The sequence below is a fragment of the Zosterops lateralis genome, assembly GCF_965231275.1.
Source record: "Zosterops lateralis genome assembly, chromosome: 26".
In the NCBI taxonomy this organism is placed as follows: Eukaryota; Metazoa; Chordata; class Aves; order Passeriformes; family Zosteropidae; genus Zosterops; species Zosterops lateralis.
Genome location: NC_139786.1, coordinates 4349787 through 4369243, shown reverse-complemented (window position 1 = coordinate 4369243; position 19457 = coordinate 4349787). Strand labels below are relative to the sequence as shown.

Here is a 19457-nt window from a genome sequence, read left to right as displayed (position 1 = left end):
GGTTCTTTATTCTTAAGTGAGAATGTAATTTTTTTATGCAGAAACATGGTGCTTTTTCCAGAAATGCACTGGATTTATTGTAAAATACACACTAACAGTATTTTTCATGGAGGGGAAAATAATAGGAAGTTATTTTAAAAGGTTTTGTTAAAATCTTATTTTTAACTTAAGGAGAAGGCAAAACACTTTTAAATTTCCTCTTGATTGCCTGCCAGTGAACTCCTCTGCCCACTGTGGCTGTGGGACCAGTCCTCACCTTGCCTGGAGGTGGGCAGTGGAAAACTCTGTTGTACCTTAAATGACTTGGAAATTTCTCTTTCTTTGATAGGGCCTTCACCTCCAAATCCCCATTTCTCCTGCAGATCCTCATTTGCTTACCTTTACAGAGTGGTGTTTCTCAAATGGACATTGTTCTTCATATCTTTTAAAAATTTTATGATACTGAATCTCTGAACCAATTTCATGGATCTGATAACCCTGATCCCCTTTGGTGTTTATCAGGTTGCAAACAGGCTAAAACCCTTCTGTTCATGTTAGGATCCATCAATTTGTGTTGGTATTTCCTGAGGAAAAGCAGAGTAAAAGAATAAAAATAAAGAGTAAAATTCCTAATAATTTATTCCATGAAACTAATGAGCTGTACTTGTGTTCCTGGCTTGGAAAATCTTCTCTGTTGTGCCCACATGAGCTCGGCTCGGCCCATCTCAGGATGTTGGGACTGCAGTTCCTTGGAGCAGTAGCCCCAGCACTGGTGGCGACCATTGTCCTGGCTGTAGATTTGTGAAGTTGTGACTATTGATTTTGTTTGGATTTTAGAGCAACGTGGTCCTCCATCAGGAACAAACTCGGCCAAGCAAAGCCCGGCCCCACAACACCGACCACTGGGATTGGCACCGATCAACCCTGACAGGTTGGGAAAAGGGACTGGGAATGGTGGGAAAGGCTTGGCTAGAGGGATTAATCCACAAAGGTAACATCCACATCCTTTCACTGTAGGGGAGCTACAGAAGGTGAAGCTGGAAAAGAAGTTTCTAGTAGTTACCGGCTGTCCTGGCCCGAGCACAAGCACATGGCACAGTTGGATGCTGCTTCAGGTGTTGGCAGCCGTCATTCCCAGGTACAAAAGTTCGTCCAGAGGGTGTGGAGACATAAGACTCATCCATCACAGCACTCTAGTGGCATTGCCACAGAGTTCTCAAAAGCAGAACGTTAAAACATTTCCCTGTCAGATACGGGTAGGACAGTTGTGTATAAAAACGTACTGAAGTGTCTCACAGAATGTTTTTGCTCTTGTTTTAATTGTGATTATCTCCTTAGGGTAGTTGAATAGTCATTATAGTTATGAAAGAAACACAAAATAATTGTGGTGGAGCAACTACAGACCTTTTGGCAAAGTTTTGTCAAGAATTTTGTGCCTATATTGGACTTAGAAGGAAAGATGTTCTAAATGTTTAGACTTACATTAAAACCATTACCCTGAGTAACCCCAGAGTTGGGATGAATGCTGTATAAATGCTCAAAATATAGAAATACTGAAATGTTTTTCTAGAAAAACAGAAGGTTAAATCTGCCTACAGGTTCTCATCTCTTTTTTTTTTTTTTTTTTTTTTTTCTTTTTTTTTTTTTTTTTTCTTTTCCCCTCTGGCTTCCTGCACAGAATCCTGGCTGTTTCCCGGTGGAGTTGGAAAGGGGCCCTCGAGGATTTGGATTCAGCCTCCGGGGAGGGAAGGAATACAACATGGGCTTATTCATCCTCCGTCTGGCTGAGGATGGGCCGGCAGTCAAGGATGGGAGAGTCCATGTAAGTTTGTCTCCTTCTAATCAATTTGTTGATGCAGTCGATACATTAATTTACCCAGAGTGGTGATCTCCTTTGACAGTGTCTTCAACAAAACCCAGGAAGCCTCTTTAAGCTGCTGATATTACACACTAGTGACATCTTTTGGCTGCTGTGTGCAGTGCCAGATAGGCTCCTGCTCCCTTTTTTTCTTATTTCTCTGCCCAGTTTCCCCTAATAGAGAACTCTTTTTTTGGGATATGCTATTCCAGCCCCTTTCCAGCAGCAGGGGAAGTCAGCACAAGCTGAAATTACCTACCTGGTGCCTGTGAGAGTTGTTTACTGGCTCCAAGACCTCACCACTGGTCTCTCCAACCTGAAATAACAATTCCTTTCCCTATATCAAACCCGTTTGTGCCCTGTTCAGCTTGGCAGTGGGTGTAGAGAATGTCCTCCCCTGGATAAGGTGACCCCAGAGAGATGCAATGTCATTGATCCATGTGCTGCCTTCACACCATGATCCAGAATGAAAATACATTCAAGCCCATCCTGTGTCTGCCCCATCACTTGTAAATAAATAGAAGATGTGGTTAAGGTCTCTGGAATCTTTTCTTGAGCAGATGACCTCTGTGCATCTCTGAGCCCCCAGACCCTGGGGTCACATCCTGTTTGTCATCCCTGGAATGGCGGCACTAATGCCCACTGGATTTTAGCACGAGAAGGAAAACAGAAGCATCTGCCTCTTTATCTTTTCTTTCTAAATTAAAAACTAGCTCACAGTGTCAGAGATTCCCAAAAACTTACCTGCTGCTCTTTTTATCTCAGGTTGGTGACCAAATTGTGGAGATTAACGGAGAACCTACCCAAGGAATCACTCACACACGAGCCATTGAGCTGATTCAGGCTGGAGGAAATAAAGTTTTGCTGCTGCTGAGACCAGGGACTGGATTGATACCAGATCACAGTACGTTGTCTCAAAGGCTGTTTGGTGTTGAGGGCACAAGGCAGGGAGGTAGAGTGGGATAAGGAGATTCTACTGCTTGTTCACTGCAGTAGTTGGCAGTGCCTTTGTGACAGCTGTGCATTCATTATTGAATTAAATTAAAAATTGAATATTGCCAATTTTCAAATACGAGGAATATTTGGGGTAAAATTAACACATAACAAGTATGTAGGAGTATTGCAGAATCTGAAGTTATTCCATATTTCTAATTAGTTTCTCAGCTCTGTCCGAGCTAATCAAGTTTTTCTATAAAAATACGCTGATTAACCCTGCTTGCCTTTTAATTTAAATGAAATGTCTCTGTGCTATAGTACTGTTAAAATTTTGTTTCTGTACATACTTACTTCTGGTTTTAGCCTTCTAAATTATGAAGTGCTTTATTTTTCAAAGCAAAAACTTCTGGAAGCAGGAAAGGGACAACCTCACTCTCCAAAAGGATTCAGTTTGATTCAAGGTGATTTCTGCATCTACAAAAAGAAACCACAACTTTGTTGGCCAAAAAAAAAAAAGCAGGCAGGACAGCAGAGCAAATGTTTGCAGCAGCCACAGAGTTTGGAACTGATGACTTTGGGTCTGACTCAGTCCCAAGACTGTAAATCACAGACTTGTGGCAGTGGCAGCATTTTAAAGCAAAGACTGTTTCATTTCCTAAACATGGATTTTAGTCTTTGTACCCCCTGATGCTGACACCAAGGTGCTGATGGTTAAACTTCCTAAATTGTAGGGTCATTTCCTGAGAAGAAGCTTTTCAGTCACAGTGACCAACCCTGAGTTTATCCTTTCAAAATCCCAAACACACAGTTTGAGCTATGAAATATTTTATGTGTTCAGTCACTTACTATCATTCACTCAAAGGGTAAAATCTACTTAGAACTGTCTCAATTTGTTTCCTCCCAAGAGCTAGAAAAGGGTCCTGAGCATCACTGCTGGTCACAGAATTTCCCTGAGCTTGAGGGAGAAACAGAATCAGATAGATGGGAACCATGTCCAGGCCAGCCCTCTGTCTAGAGTGGGGCCTGGGATGAGGTGAAGAAAGTGGAGTGGGGATGGGTTTATTGCCTCTTGCCTTGCTGTTAATCCCACATTTCTGATTGAAATCTTGCTTGCTGTACTCTGTGATTTTTTGGGGGTTTTTTTGTTTTTGTATGTACTTCTGGGCTTTTTCTCTTCCACCTTCAGGTTTGGCTCCTTCCAGTCTGTGTCCCTACGTGAAACCTGAGCAACATTAAGGGCTTTCAGTGCTTTTCTTGGCTTTTCCTTAAAGACTTGGTAAATCTGCATGTCTTGTTTCATCTCTTCCTATTTTTAAAGTGCAAAGCTATGAATAACCCAAACTTTTCACTGTTTCAGATTTTTTTAGGCATAGCGGTTCTAGTTTGTTTGGTTTTATTAAACAACATAGGTCAGGGACTTTTTAATTAGAAATTTTGATGTGTAGGCTCTAAAATTGTTGTGATCCAAGACCATGTCGGTCCTACAAGGATCCAGCATTCTGAGCACTAGATTTTTTTTTTCCAAAATCACATCCTCAGGGTTGTTGTAGAACAACATAGTACAGAAATCTGGCTAAATAAAGCTTTGAAAATATGCCACTCCGTAATGTTTTTGAGTTGAACTCAGTAGTTTGCTGATTATTACTTCCTGTGTATTTAATCAAATCTCTTGCCATTTGCTTCCAGGTGATTGGGATAGATACAATCCTGCTTCATCAAATGTAATATATGAAGAAGAGTCACCATTATTATCTTCATCTTCCCATTCTGCTTTCCCATCTGAAGTGTGTTATTTAGCAGTACCAGGAGAAGCTTCAACTAGAGTTCAGCTGTCTGAGGAACTGGAACAAGCAGAGAACACTGTGCCTGACAAGATAAGCACTTTAACTGAAAACCAGTGTGAGAGGAAGCCTCAGTCTTCTCCCCAGAGAACAAAGAACAGATGGGAATGTCCCTCGAGTCCTGGGTTTGGAATCACTAAAGGTAGTTCAGAAGCAGGGACCAGAAGGGGCAGATCTGCCAGTCCAGCAAAGTCAGGGGCTGCCGAAGGATGCCCTCACATGAGATTCCACAGCCCCAGGAAAGAGAATCCTGAGAAAAACAATGTCTCTCATAAATTTGACAGTTCCAGGAGTGAGAGTAAAACCACAGAAATAGAGATGAAAAATAGCGACAAAAAGGAGTCTTCCAGTGGTGGAAATCGAGGAAAGTCAGCAAGTCCCCAAAGGCATCTCGACAAGCCAGGAAGCACAGAAATAGTGGGAAGGATCCAAGGCAGAGCATCCCGTGGTGATAAGACAACTGTTGAGCATTTGAAAGGTGGGAATGGTAAACCAGAAGTCACCAGGAAAGAGATGAAGCATAAAACCCCAGGAAAGACAGAAGGGTGTTCTGCAGACCAACATTACCCAGCATTTGGTGGGCATAACCTTCCCTTCAGGGACTCCAGGAGAAATGCCTCTGAGGATGATTTATTAACCAAGTCGAGCTCTGGAGACACAGGTTCCAGCAGATTCAAAACCTCCAGCCTTTCCAATATTCCTCTGCTTTCCATGGAGAAACAGAGGGTGGAAACACAGGAAGCTCTTACGCTGAACAGACACCATGGAGAGAGACAGGTGGAGCTGCTCAATGAAACCAAAGATGGAACTTCCCAAACAGAGAGGAAAACGCTGATAACTCCTGGGCCATGGAGGGTCCCCAGTGGCTGTAAGGGCACCCCAGCAGCAGGGGTGCCTGGAAAACGTCTGTGACTGACTGACAGACACTGTTTTTTAGAACATGTTTTGATCAATTTTCCAGTAAGGGTCATTTAAAGCATTGGTTCTTCTCACACAGTTCTCTTTTTTCTTTTTTTTTTCTCCTCAGAAACTGGTTAGTGAGGGGAATGTATTTGATTTGTTCTTAAATTATCTAAGCTCCATGAAGGACTTTTTCAGATTGCTTCAGTGAAACCCTTCCATGAGCTGCTGTCCCTGTGTCCCTTTGCAGACTATGTCTGCTGCTCCCAGTGTTGCACTGCTGCAGCTTCCCTGAGTATTGTGAACTCTGTACAAAGTTATTTAATGCCTCTATTGCCAATGTGATCCTGACTCACTTCTGTTCTTGTGCCAAGCTATCTACTGTAGCCAGTCAATCTAACCCTTCCTACCTGAATTCCAGTCACAGATAAGGCAGGTTTGGGCTGAAATGGGTGTTTTCTCTAGAGCAGGTTGCATGTTTACATCAGGAAACCCACATGTTCTTGCTGGGTCAGAGAGAACACAGATGAGGTGGTTCTCTCAGTTCCAGGGTAGCAAATGAGCTGCTGATGCTGCTCAGTTCATATGCAAAACCCTATAGCTAAATATGGTATTTGACATAATTTTGTAATTTTGCTTTTTCTGACACAACAAAATCACTTCAGTTCCTCAATTCATTCACAGGGATTTGGGTTGTAAATCTCCATGAGAGGAGAGAACATTCTGGGTTCTGTTAAATAACACTATTTCCTTTGGTTTCACTCATGGCACCATGACACCCTCAACCTCACTGTGGAGCTGATACTGAAGTCCCATCTTTAATTATTTAATGCTAGTTAGGAATTGGGTTTTTTTCCTTCTGTAGAGGTAAAAACTGACCTTAGGACAGGCTCAGCTGCCATAGCAGCTTTATCAGTGAAGTTCTTGCCTGTATATTTCAGAACTTTCCCCTGTTTACTATGAATGCGTGATCAAGGAGGGTTGGTGACGAACAGGATACAGGAGACACACCATCTATGGTTTGGACTGGCAGAGATATTTTAAAGTGGGATGTTACCACTAGAGCCTACTGACACATCACTCCTACGGCTGTAAGAACAGCAGAAACAGAAGGGTGTTATTTTATTCACAGTTTTAGTGATTATTTCCTGACATCTGAGATTTTTATTGACTGCAGAAAAGTGGTAAAAGGAGACCCTTGGTCCAGGTTGGTGGAGAAAGAAGAGTAAATGATTGAGCTTTACTTACCTAAAATGCAAACATGATTTACTCTTTGCAAGCGAGTATCTCGTTCTGGCTTTGAAACGTTGGGTATTTTTAAAGGCTAACAAAGCACAGTGAGGCAGCTCTGAGTGGAATTCTTCACAAGTACAGCTGACTGCTCCAACAGCTTTTAAACTAAGATTTTGGGAATTCAAAAGGCTTTAAAGCAAATCTGAACTGTGCTCACCTGCTCGACACCTCGTGAGCCGTTGATAGCAGGTTTGCTGTGTAGCATGACATTTATGAATACTCCCTGGGTGGAATATGACTGTGAAATATTTAATACTCTGAAGTAGCCAGTGTAGATACTGCCCTGTGTTCTTTCCCAGAGGTTGGTTTGTGTTGAGCTATGTGCATTCAGCCTGACCACCGAGTACAGTGACAAATCCAGTCCTTTAATTCCAGATGAATTAGCCCCACTGAAATGATCTCCCTTCCATCAACTCCTCTCTATTTTTCTATATGTTCATGTGACCTGATCATGTCTTACCTGTGTGTGATTTCTCCTTCTGTAGACCTTGTATCTGTAATTCCTGTATCAGACTTAGCCATGTGGCCTTGGAATGCTACGCAATGTATGGATGTACTGGGTGTAAATGTTTATATATTGTACAGCACCTTTATACAGACTTCTGAGGTTCTGACTAGAGAAAGACCTGTAAATCACTCATTATTTTTTATATAGATATTAAAAACAAACTCCAGTTCATGGCCTGTTGGTTCTGCACTGTCTAAACCAGGTTCTTGATTGGCTTTCAGGGGTGTGATCCAGGTTTTACCCACAAACATGCTGCTCTTCTGGAAAATAAATGAAATTTATTATTGGAAGTCCTTGATCCCCCATTCAGAAAACAAATGTTAAGCAAAGATGGTAAAAAAAATCATAAAGTTCTGTCGAAGTACAGTGATGAAGTAAGTAATTTTAAGTTTGTTTGTACATTTTGCTGCTGCTTTGGTTCTTAATAACTGGAAATCCATGGGTTTCTGGATGATTTTTATGAAATCCATGATTTCCTATTTGGTAAGAGCTGCTTGGTGAGGTCAGTATTGTGAGGGAGGCCCTGGCAAAGCTGCCGAGGGAAGGAACACGGAGCATCCAGGGGGCTTCTCCCACCTGAGTTTCTCTTGGAGCGTGCTGGGTGTCGTGCTGGATGTTTATCCTGGCTTTGGGCTGTTCTCCTGCAGTCCCAGCTCTGACTGCTGCCCCTGAGCCGAGGCCTTGCTGTGTCCCAGCACTAAACCCGACAGGTGGGTCCTGCTTTTCCAGCCCTTTAATCCCATGGGCAATCCCAGATTCCCAGATCTCCCCAAGGCACAGCCTGGACTCGCTCCCTGGGAGCTGCACTTCAATCTGCCTCAACCAAGGATGTCCTGGCCAGGTTTGAAACTTTATTCCTGTTGTTTTTCCTCTTCCAGGTAGTTGGCAAAAAAGGAGAGAGCCAAGGAAGCCAAGCCAGTGGAAGGCCTTATCCCAGTCCAAAGTTCCCACTTTTCTCTCTGACTCCTGGATAATTGATTTACCATAACTGGACAGAGCCTGCCCGTTTGATTTCCTGCCTTTTCCAATAAATTGTTGCTTTCAGCGGGAGTGTGTACCTTGTGTCATCCTCCTCCTCCTCCATAGATTTGTAAATAAAGTTCCTGACTTTTGCCAAGTCTAATTTTGTTATTCCAGCAATTGTGGCTCTTTTGTTCCATCGAAACTTCCCAACTCTGCTGAGAGTTTCAGCTGTCAAACACAAGTAAGATTGGAGTTTCTTTGGATTGTTACTCCTACAAAATAGAGATCCTTCTGGAATAGGAGTAAGTAGACATGTTTAACTCCCCCTTCCCTTGAAAATCAGTGCAGAGGAAGCAGATTTTAAATCATCATTCCATGAACTTCCACCACCCTTCCTCACTGTTCCCAGGGTTTTCAGTGTTTTAAATACCTGAGCGTGTTTCCCAGGCAAGCTGGGATTTAGATCATTATTCCTTCCTTTTATTTGATGTTTTTCCTCTGATTTTAGTAAGGGAATATTTACAGCAAATGCCAGTTTTTCATCCCCGTTGGAATTTTTGTACACCTTAGGCCACATTTCCAAGGAAATTTACCCAAATAATGTTGGTAAATCAGGTAAATATTGTTCAGCACCACATCCACAGAATTCTGGGAATTCCCAGGAAAACTTGCTGAGTGTTTGCTGTGGTTCATCTCTTTGTAAAGTTCAATTTACTGCATTTTTAATTACATAAATCCTACTAAAACTTCAATCCCAGCCTAGCTGCTGTTCCTTGGACACCATGAGGTGGTTCTTTCCTGCCTTGGCACCTGTGGATGTTCATCCAAAGTGAACTTCTCAATACAACAGAACTTGTTTCCAAGCAAAACTGGGAACTGTCTAGAAAACCTTATTTTCTGGGAGGCTCTGGGTTTATTTTCCCTATTGCTGCATAATCCAGATGCTCCTGGATCTGTGTTAAGCAATGGCCTGAGGGGAGAGCTGCATTTCTTTAATTTTGTCTTTTATTTTACTTATTGCTTATTTTATTTTTTATTTTTTTTACTTTTGGAATTTTATTTTTTTTATGTTAAATATTGTATTGTTAATATTTTCATGGGGAAGTTTTTTTTGTTTGTATTTTTAAAATGTTTTTTGTTTATTTCTTTTTTTATTTTTCTATTTTTTTCTTTAATTACTATTTAAAATTTTAATTACTCTTAATTTTTTTATTTTTAAATTTATGGCTATGATTTTAGTTTCTATTTTCATGTTATTTGTATTTTAAATTTTCTTTTTTATATTTTAAAATTTTTATTTTAATTTTTTTTCATTTCTTTACTTTTTTTAATAAGTTTTGAGTTTTATTTTATTTTTAAATTTTATTTTATATTAATTTTTTTTATGTTTTCTTCCTTTTTTTTTAATCTTGCTCTTTTTTCCCCCAAGTATGTGGAAGTAACGCTGTCAGCAAGAAAGAAGTTGAAAAATAACCTCCATGTCTGCTTGACGTCTGGATATAATTGAGAGTGCAGTTAGCAAAAAAACTGTATTTTCTGCTGAATTAAAAAACCTGAAACAGAGTGGTGCCATTTTTTTTCGTTTTAATGCCTTAACAGGTCTCATTCTACCCATGCACAGTATTGCCAGCAGTAACTCCATGTCGAGGTGTATTTCAGAGGCAGCGATACAACAAAATAGACATTTTATTTTGTTTATTAGCCAAGAAATCCAAAACAAAAACCCCCGACAAACAACCCCCCCTCCCCAAAAGCACACAGAAAAAGAAAATGCGCCCATATCATTTTATTAAAAATTTAAGAAAACCAGGCTTATTCAATTCTAATTAATTGTGGTTCTGATGTGTTAGGTTAATGAATTCATAGTTTAAAATATCAAGAAATAAACACGAATTTAAAAAAATACAAATACAAAAAATAAAAATATAAGTAACAAAAAGATAACTATAAAATATGAAAAATGATATCAATAAATACACTATATATTATTACGTGTTCCATGTATTATAATGTATAAAATGTACATAATATAATGTACATTATATAATAGATAAATTGTAATAATAGAAATATCAAAATAAGAAATAGAAGAAATATTGAAATGTAGCCTGTAATGAAGGCCTTTTTAGTTTTGGCTTGGTTGATGGGAGGGTTCTCGTAGTTGTTGTGGTTGGGGGTCTTTTGGGGCATTTATTTTAAGGGATGTTTCGAAGGGCAATTTTTGCCACCTCCTTTTCTGCCTCCGCTCCCTGCGGCGGTGCTGCCACCGTGTGGACACAGAGCGGTACTGCAGCTCCTCCCCGTGCCCGTGGCAGCCCCGGGCTGAGCTGTGCGGCCGTGCTGCCACCGTGTGGACGTAGAGCGGTACTGCAGCTCCTCCCCGTGCTCCTTCCCGAGGCGCGTACCAGCACCGGGCTGTGAGCTCGTGGGCGGTGCTGCCACCGTGTGGACGCAGAGCGGTACTGCAGCTCTTCCCCCGAGGGTCCGTAGCAGCCCCGGGCTGTGAGCTCACGGGCAGTGCTGCCGCCCGAGCGTCGAAAGATCAGGACCTAAAGGGCAGCAAAAACGCAAGGACCCGCGGGCGCGTGGCAGCCGGCTGCCTGCGCGCGACCTGGACCACGGAGCCGCCCGGGAGCGATTTTCCGCGGCGTGTGCAGGTGCGCGGACACGGGATGGGGGCTGAGCGGCGCCACGGCCGTGTTCGGACAGTCGGTGTAATCAGGCGCCTGTGCGAGCAGCCGAGGGGGACATTTGGGGCGGTGCCACAACCAAGATGGCGGAGCGGCTGGCGGCGCTTGACCTCCTAAAGATGGCGGCCAAAAGGGCGGGAAAGAAAAAAAGACCCCAGGTATATTTACCTGACTGCCTTCACAAAACCCCGACGACGGCGCCGCCCGGGGGCAATTTTATGTGGCGTTTCCAGATGTACGGACACGGGCTGTGGGTTCAGCCGCGCCGCAGCCGGGTTCACGTTATTCGATTCGGTCAGGCGGCTGTGTGAGCAACCAGCGGGGGCCTTAAGGGTGCCACAAAAAAGATGCTCGACCGGAAATGGCTTTGGCCACAACTAAGATGGCGGCGAGGAAGGATGAAAGTGACGCGACGCTCTTCGCAACCGAAAAGAGCCGAGATGTGACGAAAATGACCGAGTGTTGCCGAACAGCCGAAAATGGCCGACGTCTGACGAAAATCGCCGAGTTTTCCCGAACAGCCGAACCCAGCCGAGTTTCCCCGAACGTCGCCCCCCTCAGCCGAACCGACCGAGCCGGGGGCAGTTCCGGGGCGGTCCCGGGCCGGTGTCGCCGTCACTGCCGCTTCCTCGGCGGGCCATTCGAAGGCGATGCCCGGGGCCGCTGCCGATCCCCCGGCGGGCGGGACACGCCGCCGCTGTGCCCGGAGCTGGAGCACTCGCTGTCGCCGCTGGAGCCGGGCCGAGCAGCAGCACCAGAGCGAGCGGCGGCGGACGCGGCCCCCGGGCCCGCGGTGTTCGTGTCCCCCCGCTGCAGGCGGCACCTGGAGCTGGGCGCTCCATGGCGAGGAGAGCGGCTGCATCCTGCTGCTCGGTGAGTGCCGCCCGCGGTCCATCCCTCCCTCCCTTTCTCCCGCTGCAGGCGCGGCCTGAAGCGTCGCCGTGGGCCCGGAGCCGAAGGTCTCGGAGCCGCCCGGAGATGCGGGTGGGGAGGGCCGGTCCCGGCTGGACACAGCCCCGGGGCACTCGGGGGTTCCCGGGGAAGGCGGCGAGGAGAAGCCGGTAAAGGGCCCGGAGTGCTCGTGTGGCCCCGAGAGCCCCCGGAACATCGATTTGGGGGGATCTGTGCGAGCCGCTTATGGCCTCATGGGGAGGGATTTCTCACAGGGACACGCAGTGATGGACAAGGGGAACGGCTTCATCAGGATGAAGGGAGGCCAGTTTAGATTAAATATCAGGAAGGAATTGTTCCCTGTGAGGGTGGCGGGGCCCTGGCACAGGTTACCCAGAGAAGCCCCTGGAGCCCTGGCAGCGTCCAGGGCCGGGTGGGATGTTGGGGTTTGGAGCAGCCCAGGCTGGTGGAAGGTGTCCGTGCCCTGGGTGGGGGCTGGAATGGGATGAGCTTTCCCTTCCACAATTCAATGATTCTGATGGTCTCGCTGAGGTCAGTCAGCCTGAGGAGCTGTTGCAAATTCAGGCTGAAAGTTGAGTGCTCATAATTTACACAATGTAAAGGAAGAATGAACGCTTAAAAAAATTCTAATGCATGATTAAAAAAAAAAAAAAAAAAGCAGGGGGAGAGGTGCTTCCTTTTATTTTCTTCTGAATAAATGTTATTTCTCACTTACAGCACAGTAGAAACCCTATTCTGCTCTGGCTGCTGAAGGACACCTGGCAGCATCTCCAGATGCACCTGAAGGCATCTCAACACCAACAGAGATTTGTTCTGTTTCCATATCGACTCTGTTGAAAGGTAAATGCAGAATGTCGATGGGTCGCCCTGCCAGCTCCACTTGGCTCAGCAGGCACTGCAGGGAGGATGCTCCTGTCATCTCTCTGGCAAGTCTGGAGGTGGCTTTTTCTGCTGCTCTGTCCCAGAGTGCTTTTCTGTATTGCTGCTCTTGGCATCGTAGTGCCGAGTTGTGAGGAACATCACCTGTGTAAGGCAAATCCTAGGAAAAAAACCCAAACAAAACAACCGTGTCTGCCTTTTGTATGAGAAATTGCATTCTGGCCAAGAAAATCTCACCAGGCCCAGGGCACAGGAGGGTTCCTTCCCATTTATCAGGAGGATACACAAAGCCAGCCCTGAACGGGCCTGGCTGGAGCCTGTTGGGGTCAGCCTTAGCAGTGGGAAAGGGGGCCAGAGGGGCTCAGGCAGGGCTTGAGGTGGGTCTGACCTGCACTGGCCATGCCTAAGGTGGGCAAAGGCAAATCTGACAACTGAGTGTGTGCTTGAGACTCTCATCAGCTGTCTGAGAATCTGTCTAGAAAATGGAAGTGTGCTTGGGTTTAGTTTGGTGTACAGCACTTAAAAGCAGTCTTCAGATATTCTTCAGTAATTGTATCCTGAATTAAGGCTCCATGCCAGAGTTCTTTTGTGCAGGCATTGTTCTAATAAATGGTGGTTGTTCATCTGGACTGGCTTTAATGTCTCTGTTATTTTCTGAAGCTCCCATTTATTTTGCTGTGTTGTTGTGGATGTTCACCCTCATACTCTGGACAGTGGTTTGGGGATTTTTTTCTTCATTACACACCTATAATTTTTTTTTTTCCCCATGACAGTAAAATTCTCTAAAGCACCAAGCTGGCTGTAGAATGGCATTTTCTCAGACAGAGTAATGCTTCTTCTCCTAGCCAGCGCTGCAATGTTCCTGGTGTAATTTTTCACTGTTTCCTGTAGCCCCAGAATCCGTGGCTGTCCCTCAGGGTTTTGAAGGAGTGCTGTATTTGGATTTTTGGCTTCACAATCTAAACTGTGGCATCTGGGCTCTATTCTAGGAACCCTGGAAAAGCTAGCTCTTATTCATGAGGAACCATTAACTCTTGAAAGTCGACCTGTCTTGCAAGAGGTGCTGCAAAGGGTGAGATTTAACCTTATATCATTCTTTTTTTAATCACCTCTGTGAAACCTTAATGTGCTTCAACAGTTTCTGCAGAACAGATGATTTCACCCAGAGCAATTCAATGCATTGTAACACGTACTGGACCGCTTCATGTAATTGCTATCTTGTGTTATGCAAGATCTTAAGCAAGTTTTCCTTCAATTTTTATGCTAATTAGCATTTTGTGTTTATCAAGCACAGCATTAGTTTCCTGTTTGTGTCTCAGTAATTTGATAGGTTGTTTCTAGTTAGTTCTGATTCACATCTCCAGATCTTGACTTAACTTTGAGTCACATCTCTTCTGCCTTTTGTGCAAATGGACTTAATGTTTTTGCTCTTACTTTGTATTGAAATATCAATCATAAACTAATCCTGATAAATCGAATCGATGTTTTGCTCTGCTAAAGTCTTGTGACTACCTTGGCAGGTAGGAAGAGTTGGGAGCAAACAGTGTAAGGATGTTGACTGTGGAAGATGAAGGTTGTCCGGCAAACGCTGAGTGTGTGGCTCTGACACCTGGCAGGGCTGGGAAGAGTTCCTGTGTGGACAGTGAATGCTGGAGTCGGCTGAGCTTTCAAAGTGTGAAAGTAGCAAGGAAAGGATCAAAGGAAAAGCATCGGTGAGGTGAGATCAGATTTGAGGCCTTTCTGATGTCCACACATGCCTGTTTGCCTTGTCAAATTCTGTGTGTAACCAAGTACAGTAGTTCCCCTACAACAGTAGGTTGATAGGATACTCCAAGCTCCAGGGACAAGACTGACCACTCCTGAGTCCTGGGTGGCTGCTCTGCACAGGCAGGGCTGAGAGGAAACACCTGTTGAACTGCGGGAGAATGGTGAACGTGAAACTCGGCCCCGTAATCCTCTGGCATCCGTGGGAATGTGGCAAAGGCCGTGAAAGAGCTGAAAGCCCTGGGTGGCCCTTGCCCAGGGGAGCAGCGCTGGCCAAGGCCTGTCCCAGCCAAGGGGCTCCTCTTGTGTCCCTCTAAGAGGATACCCCCGGGGTTTTTTTCTTGAGCAAGACTTCTGAGCAGTCGATCTGTGGCTTCAATGTGCCAGGCCAATGAACCCACACAGTCCAAAACACACGATTTTCCCTAACCTCTACCTGGCTAGAGGCAGGGCCCCTCTAAGCATGATTATCCTTCTTTCCTGGGGTATATATCTTAGAGGTTCCTTCAAGGGGATGAGGCATGTCATCATTGACATCATACTTGACATCCTGGCTGCGAACAACTGGAGCTGCTCTCTGTTTAGTGAGACTTCCTCTGAATCCTACCTTTCTTCAAATTACGTACCCGTTGTGCCAGAGCAGCAGTGGGCTTTCCATCCCATCTCCTCATGTTCTCTCCAGATTCACGCAAGAAGAACCACAACTCAGCTCATGGGGTGTACCTTCTCTCCCCATCAAAGGAGCGCCTGCGTTGGATACCAGGGCCTCTAATTTGCACAGCCGAGATTTGGAGGAAGTCCTCCTTAATCTCTTCCCTGAGTTTCTTACGATTCTCCTCTATTTTGTCTTCCAATTTCTGCAGTCGAGTTTCCACAGCTGCAATTCTGGCATGAGTTGGGCCATGTACAGCATCAGCATATGCTCGAAGCTTTTTCGCCATATCGAGCACAGTCTCATCTGTCTCCTCTCGCTTCATTATTGCTAGAGCAGAGGCGTATTCAGCTGGCCCAAGTCGCACAAGTTTCCTCCACATTACAGGTGTACATGCTACCAGGTCTGGATTCCTAGTTGTTACATCATCTGAAAAAATGAGCTTGGCTACTGCCATCTCTCTCAGACGTTGGATCCCCTGTTCTATGGTCCTCCACTGTGTCTGCTGCAAATAAAGGTCATCTGCACACAGGTATCTTTGTGCTACACCATCCAGAATCCCTTCCCAGAGGCTGTGAGGGCTAGCCTCCCTCATCATGCCCTGATCAATAACAGGATCAAGTGACAGAGATCCCAAATGCCTCGCTTCAGTGCCGTCCAGAACTGCAGCCTCCCCTGCAGCATCCCAAAGGCGGACGAACCAACTTATTATAGATTCATCAGGTTGTCGCCTGTAATCTTTTCTCAGGCCTCGAAGGTCCTTTAGGGAGAAGGAATCAATGGTTTTGAGGAATTATGGGTTTATTGAGTTAAGAATAATTGGTTTTGGTGCTGTTAGTTTAAGTGTATTTGTGCTATTGTTATTTTTGTAGTTTGATATGTTAGTTGTTGTTGTGGTGTAGGGTAAACTTTGGAGAAAACGTTTGAACGCAGTTTTTTTGGAAAGTAAACCTGAATGGTATCTCTCTTTTTAAATTGGTCTGGGAAAGAACTTCTTTGGGAAAAAGTGGAAAAAAAGATTTATTTAACAAAGCACTTGCAAGCATAAAAAAATGAATAACATGAAATAATAAAGCTTCTTGGTTTTTTGAAGTGAGATGGTAAATTCAGGAAGTCTTTGCTGTGGGTTGTAGCTCAGCTCCTTTGGTCTTTTGTCAGGCTTGTGTTCCAGGCTTGATAGAGCTACCACGGGCTCCTGACAGGCTTATTTTCACTTGGAGAACACAGAAAACACACCAAGGTGCTGCTGCAAGCAAAGTTACAGAACCCCCCCTGAGAGGCCCCAAGCTCTGTGTGCAGAGTTGCTCTTCTCGGGAAAACAGAGCTTGCAGCTGCTGACAGCTCTGCCATGGGAAAGGAGCACAGAGGCAGCAGGGACTCCTTCATCCCGGCTCCATCCCTGGCTCTATCCTGGCTCCATCCTCGGCTCCATCCCCATTCCATCCCCATTCCATCCCCATTCCATCCCCGGCTCTATCCCCGCTCCATCCCGTTCCAGCCCCGGGCGGTGGCTCTGGGAAGGAGCCAAGCCCCCGGCTCCTCTGGACAAGCCTCCCATGCAATAGGGACTGGACGGCCACTGTCACCGCCCACCTCCCGGGGCCCTGTGCCATTCCCCGGGGCCCTGTGCCATTCCCCGGGGCCCTGTGCCATTCCCCGGGGCTGGGAAGAGTTTTTCTGGGATGCAGAAACACCCCGGGGTGCTGTGCTGCCCCCACCCCAAATCCTGCCCTGGCTGAGCCCCACAGCTGCGGCCGGCAGGTCCTTGTCCCCGTGTCACTTTTGGTGTCCCCGTGGGTGGGGGTCTCTGGGACCCCAGGTCTCTCCAGAGCAAAAAACAGATTTTCCCGGTTTTTTTTCCAAGGTTAAGAGCGCCTGAACATCTCTTTTTGGGGAAAACGAACCGCTGGCATCGTGTCCTGCTTGGGGTCCGAGCCGGGAAACTCTCGGGACACGGGGCCGCATCTTCTGAAAAGCCAAAAATAAATCCCGCTGGGGGGGAGAAAGAGATTTAGGACACAAATGTCAAACCCACCGAGCGTTCTCCACCCCTCCCACCCATCCCCGGCGGGCTCGGCCGCCCCGGGGCCCGCGGGGAGGGCTCGGCGGTGGCGCAGCGGGAGCAGCACTGCGGATACACCGCGGGCGGCGGGCGAGGAACAAATCCCGTCCCGACCCCCTCGGGAAAACATCCCCCGGGGGCCGCCGGAGCCGCGGGGGTTAAAGCGCAGCCTCGGGTGGGTGGCACGTCGTGGCGACGAGGCTGGAGCGAGGAGGAGGAGGAGGATTGGGGAGGGAGGGGAGGAGGGAGGAGGAGGAGGAAGAGGAGGGGGAGCGGCGACTGTGCGGCTGCAAAGGCGCCGGGCGAGCGAAGGGTGCAGGGCTGTCCCCGCCGCCCCCAGCCCCCGCTGGCCCTGTCGCGACAAGGTGACAGCTCGGAAACCTCGGCCTTTCCTCCGCCGGCCCGGCCAGATGTGGCAGCAGCTGTGGCGGGGGGCGACAGGCGGTGACAGCGGCGCCGGGGGACGGGGACAAGCTCCGAGGGTGAGTCAGGGGCCACCCCCGCCTTCGGGTTGATTTTTTGGGGGGGGGGGGGGGGGGGGGGGATTCCTGAGCTCTGCAGCGCCTCGGTTTATATATATATATATATATTTTCCCCCCGTTCCAGCTTTGCTTTCCCCGCTCGGTGGCGGATTTGAGGAGAGAAATTATTTATTTATTTATTTATTTATTTATTTATTTTTAGGAGAAATGGGAATAAAAAGGGTGTGGGGGGAAAATGTCGGGAATGGGCAGAGAAGGATGCTCCGGGATGGGATAAAGGACACAGGGGAGGCAGGCGGGGATGGTTCCCGCTGCCGGGAGCTGCATTCCCGCTCCTGGAAACTCCTCCGGGATGCGGCGGATGCTCAGCCCGGCGCGGGTGGGAAGGGGCGGCGGGGCCGGGGGGATGCGCCGCTCACGGAGCCGCCGGCGGGGCCGGAATCCAGGGATTGTGGCAGGATCCAGGGATTGTGGCAGGTTCCAGGGATTGTGGCAGGATCCAGGGATTGTGGCAGGATCCAGGGATTGTGGCAGGATCCAGGCGGGAGCGGCGCTCCCCGGGCTTTAACCCCTGCGTGCCTGAATGTGACGGGGAGGGACGTTGGGTGTGAAATAAACACATCAACAGCGCGGTCCGTGCCCGGCCCTGCCGGCCCTGCCGGGGGGAACAGCCGGCCCAGGAGCGGGGACAGCAAAGCCGATGGCAAAGGACACGTCGGGATCAGCCGCGGTGTCGTTTTAATGTCATTTTTCCCCTGTTTTCCGTGCCCGTGCCGTGTTTACCTCCCCCCCCCGCCCCTCCCTGCCCGCAGTGCCGGGCGGGTCCCGGGATCACCCGGGGGCCGCTCCGGGAACGGGCCCGGGGCTGGCGGGGACCCCGCGCCCCCTGCGAGGCTCTCCCGCTGCTCAGCCGGCCCTGGCCTCTCCCAGAGCCTGGGAAAAAAGGGTTTGGAGCCGCTCAGGAGCAGCGGGAGGACACGCAGGGCTGGCCCGGGGAGAGCCCGGGGGGAGCGGGGCCGGGAAAAGCCCCTGGAGCGGCGTTCCCAGCGATGGGAATTGCTGCTGTCGGCATCCGCCTCCTCCAGCCTGGCTGAGCCACGGCTGGGAGCCCCGGGTGTCCCCTCTGTGTCCCCTCCGTGTCCCCTCCGTGTCCCCTCCGTGTCCCCTCCCTGTCCCCTCCGTGTCCCCTCCGTGTCCCCTCCCTGTCCCCTCCTCGGGCCGCGGCGCTGGTGCCGAGCCAGGAGCAGCCCAGCCCTCCCCGGAGCCCCTGGAAAAGCCGGGGTGGGAATGTCTCATCCCGAGCCTGCGGGGACGGGAGGTGGCTCAGGACAAGATTCCCTGTCCTGGGATGTCCCTCGGGTCACTCCTGGGACATGGGGCAGCATCTCCCGGCTCCCTGTGCCGGAGGATCCCGATCCCGCCCTGCTGAGCCTTTTCCTGGCATTTTCCTGCCGTTCCCGGCTCTGTGTCCCCTCGGTGGGAGCGGCTCTGGCACCGCTGGGAGTGGCGGAGCGGGATTGGGATCGGGATCGGGATCGGGATCGGGATCGGGATCGGGATCGGGATTGGGATCGGGATCGGGATCGGGATCGGGATCGGGATCGGGATCGGGATCGGGATCCGAGGGCCGGGCTCGGCCTCTGCTCCTCGGCCATTCACTCGGTGTGGGATCTCTCTTCCCATTCTCAACCTTTTTCTCTTCCCATTCCCAACCTTTCCCTTTGTTTGGGATCTCTCT

General features: G+C 48.0%; 2 protein-coding genes across 6 annotated transcripts in view; one reads left to right on the top strand and one right to left on the bottom strand.

Moving 5' to 3' along the window:
• The window catches only part of MAGI3 (membrane associated guanylate kinase, WW and PDZ domain containing 3), a gene marked incomplete at its 5' end in the record, with an annotated part of 54709 nt that extends 47223 nt beyond the window's left edge, over positions 1-7486 (top strand). For 4 of the 5 annotated variants that reach the window (XM_083878254.1, XM_083878256.1, XM_083878255.1 and 1 more), the window contains 5 exons: positions 817-910; positions 997-1117; positions 1658-1801; positions 2603-2741; positions 4460-7486. In XM_083878254.1, coding sequence (XP_083734380.1) covers positions 817-910; positions 997-1117; positions 1658-1801; positions 2603-2741; positions 4460-5526 — 1565 coding nt within the window. In that variant the 3' untranslated portion in view covers positions 5527-7486. Of the gene's footprint in view, positions 1-816; positions 911-996; positions 1118-1657; positions 1802-2602; positions 2742-3959; positions 4050-4459 lie in introns of all 5 variants that reach the window. The other variant, XM_083878258.1, reaches the window with a different exon arrangement.
• The window catches only part of SLC16A1 (solute carrier family 16 member 1), a 201069-nt gene that overhangs the window by 136639 nt on the left and 44973 nt on the right, over positions 1-19457 (bottom strand). The window lies entirely within an intron of this gene.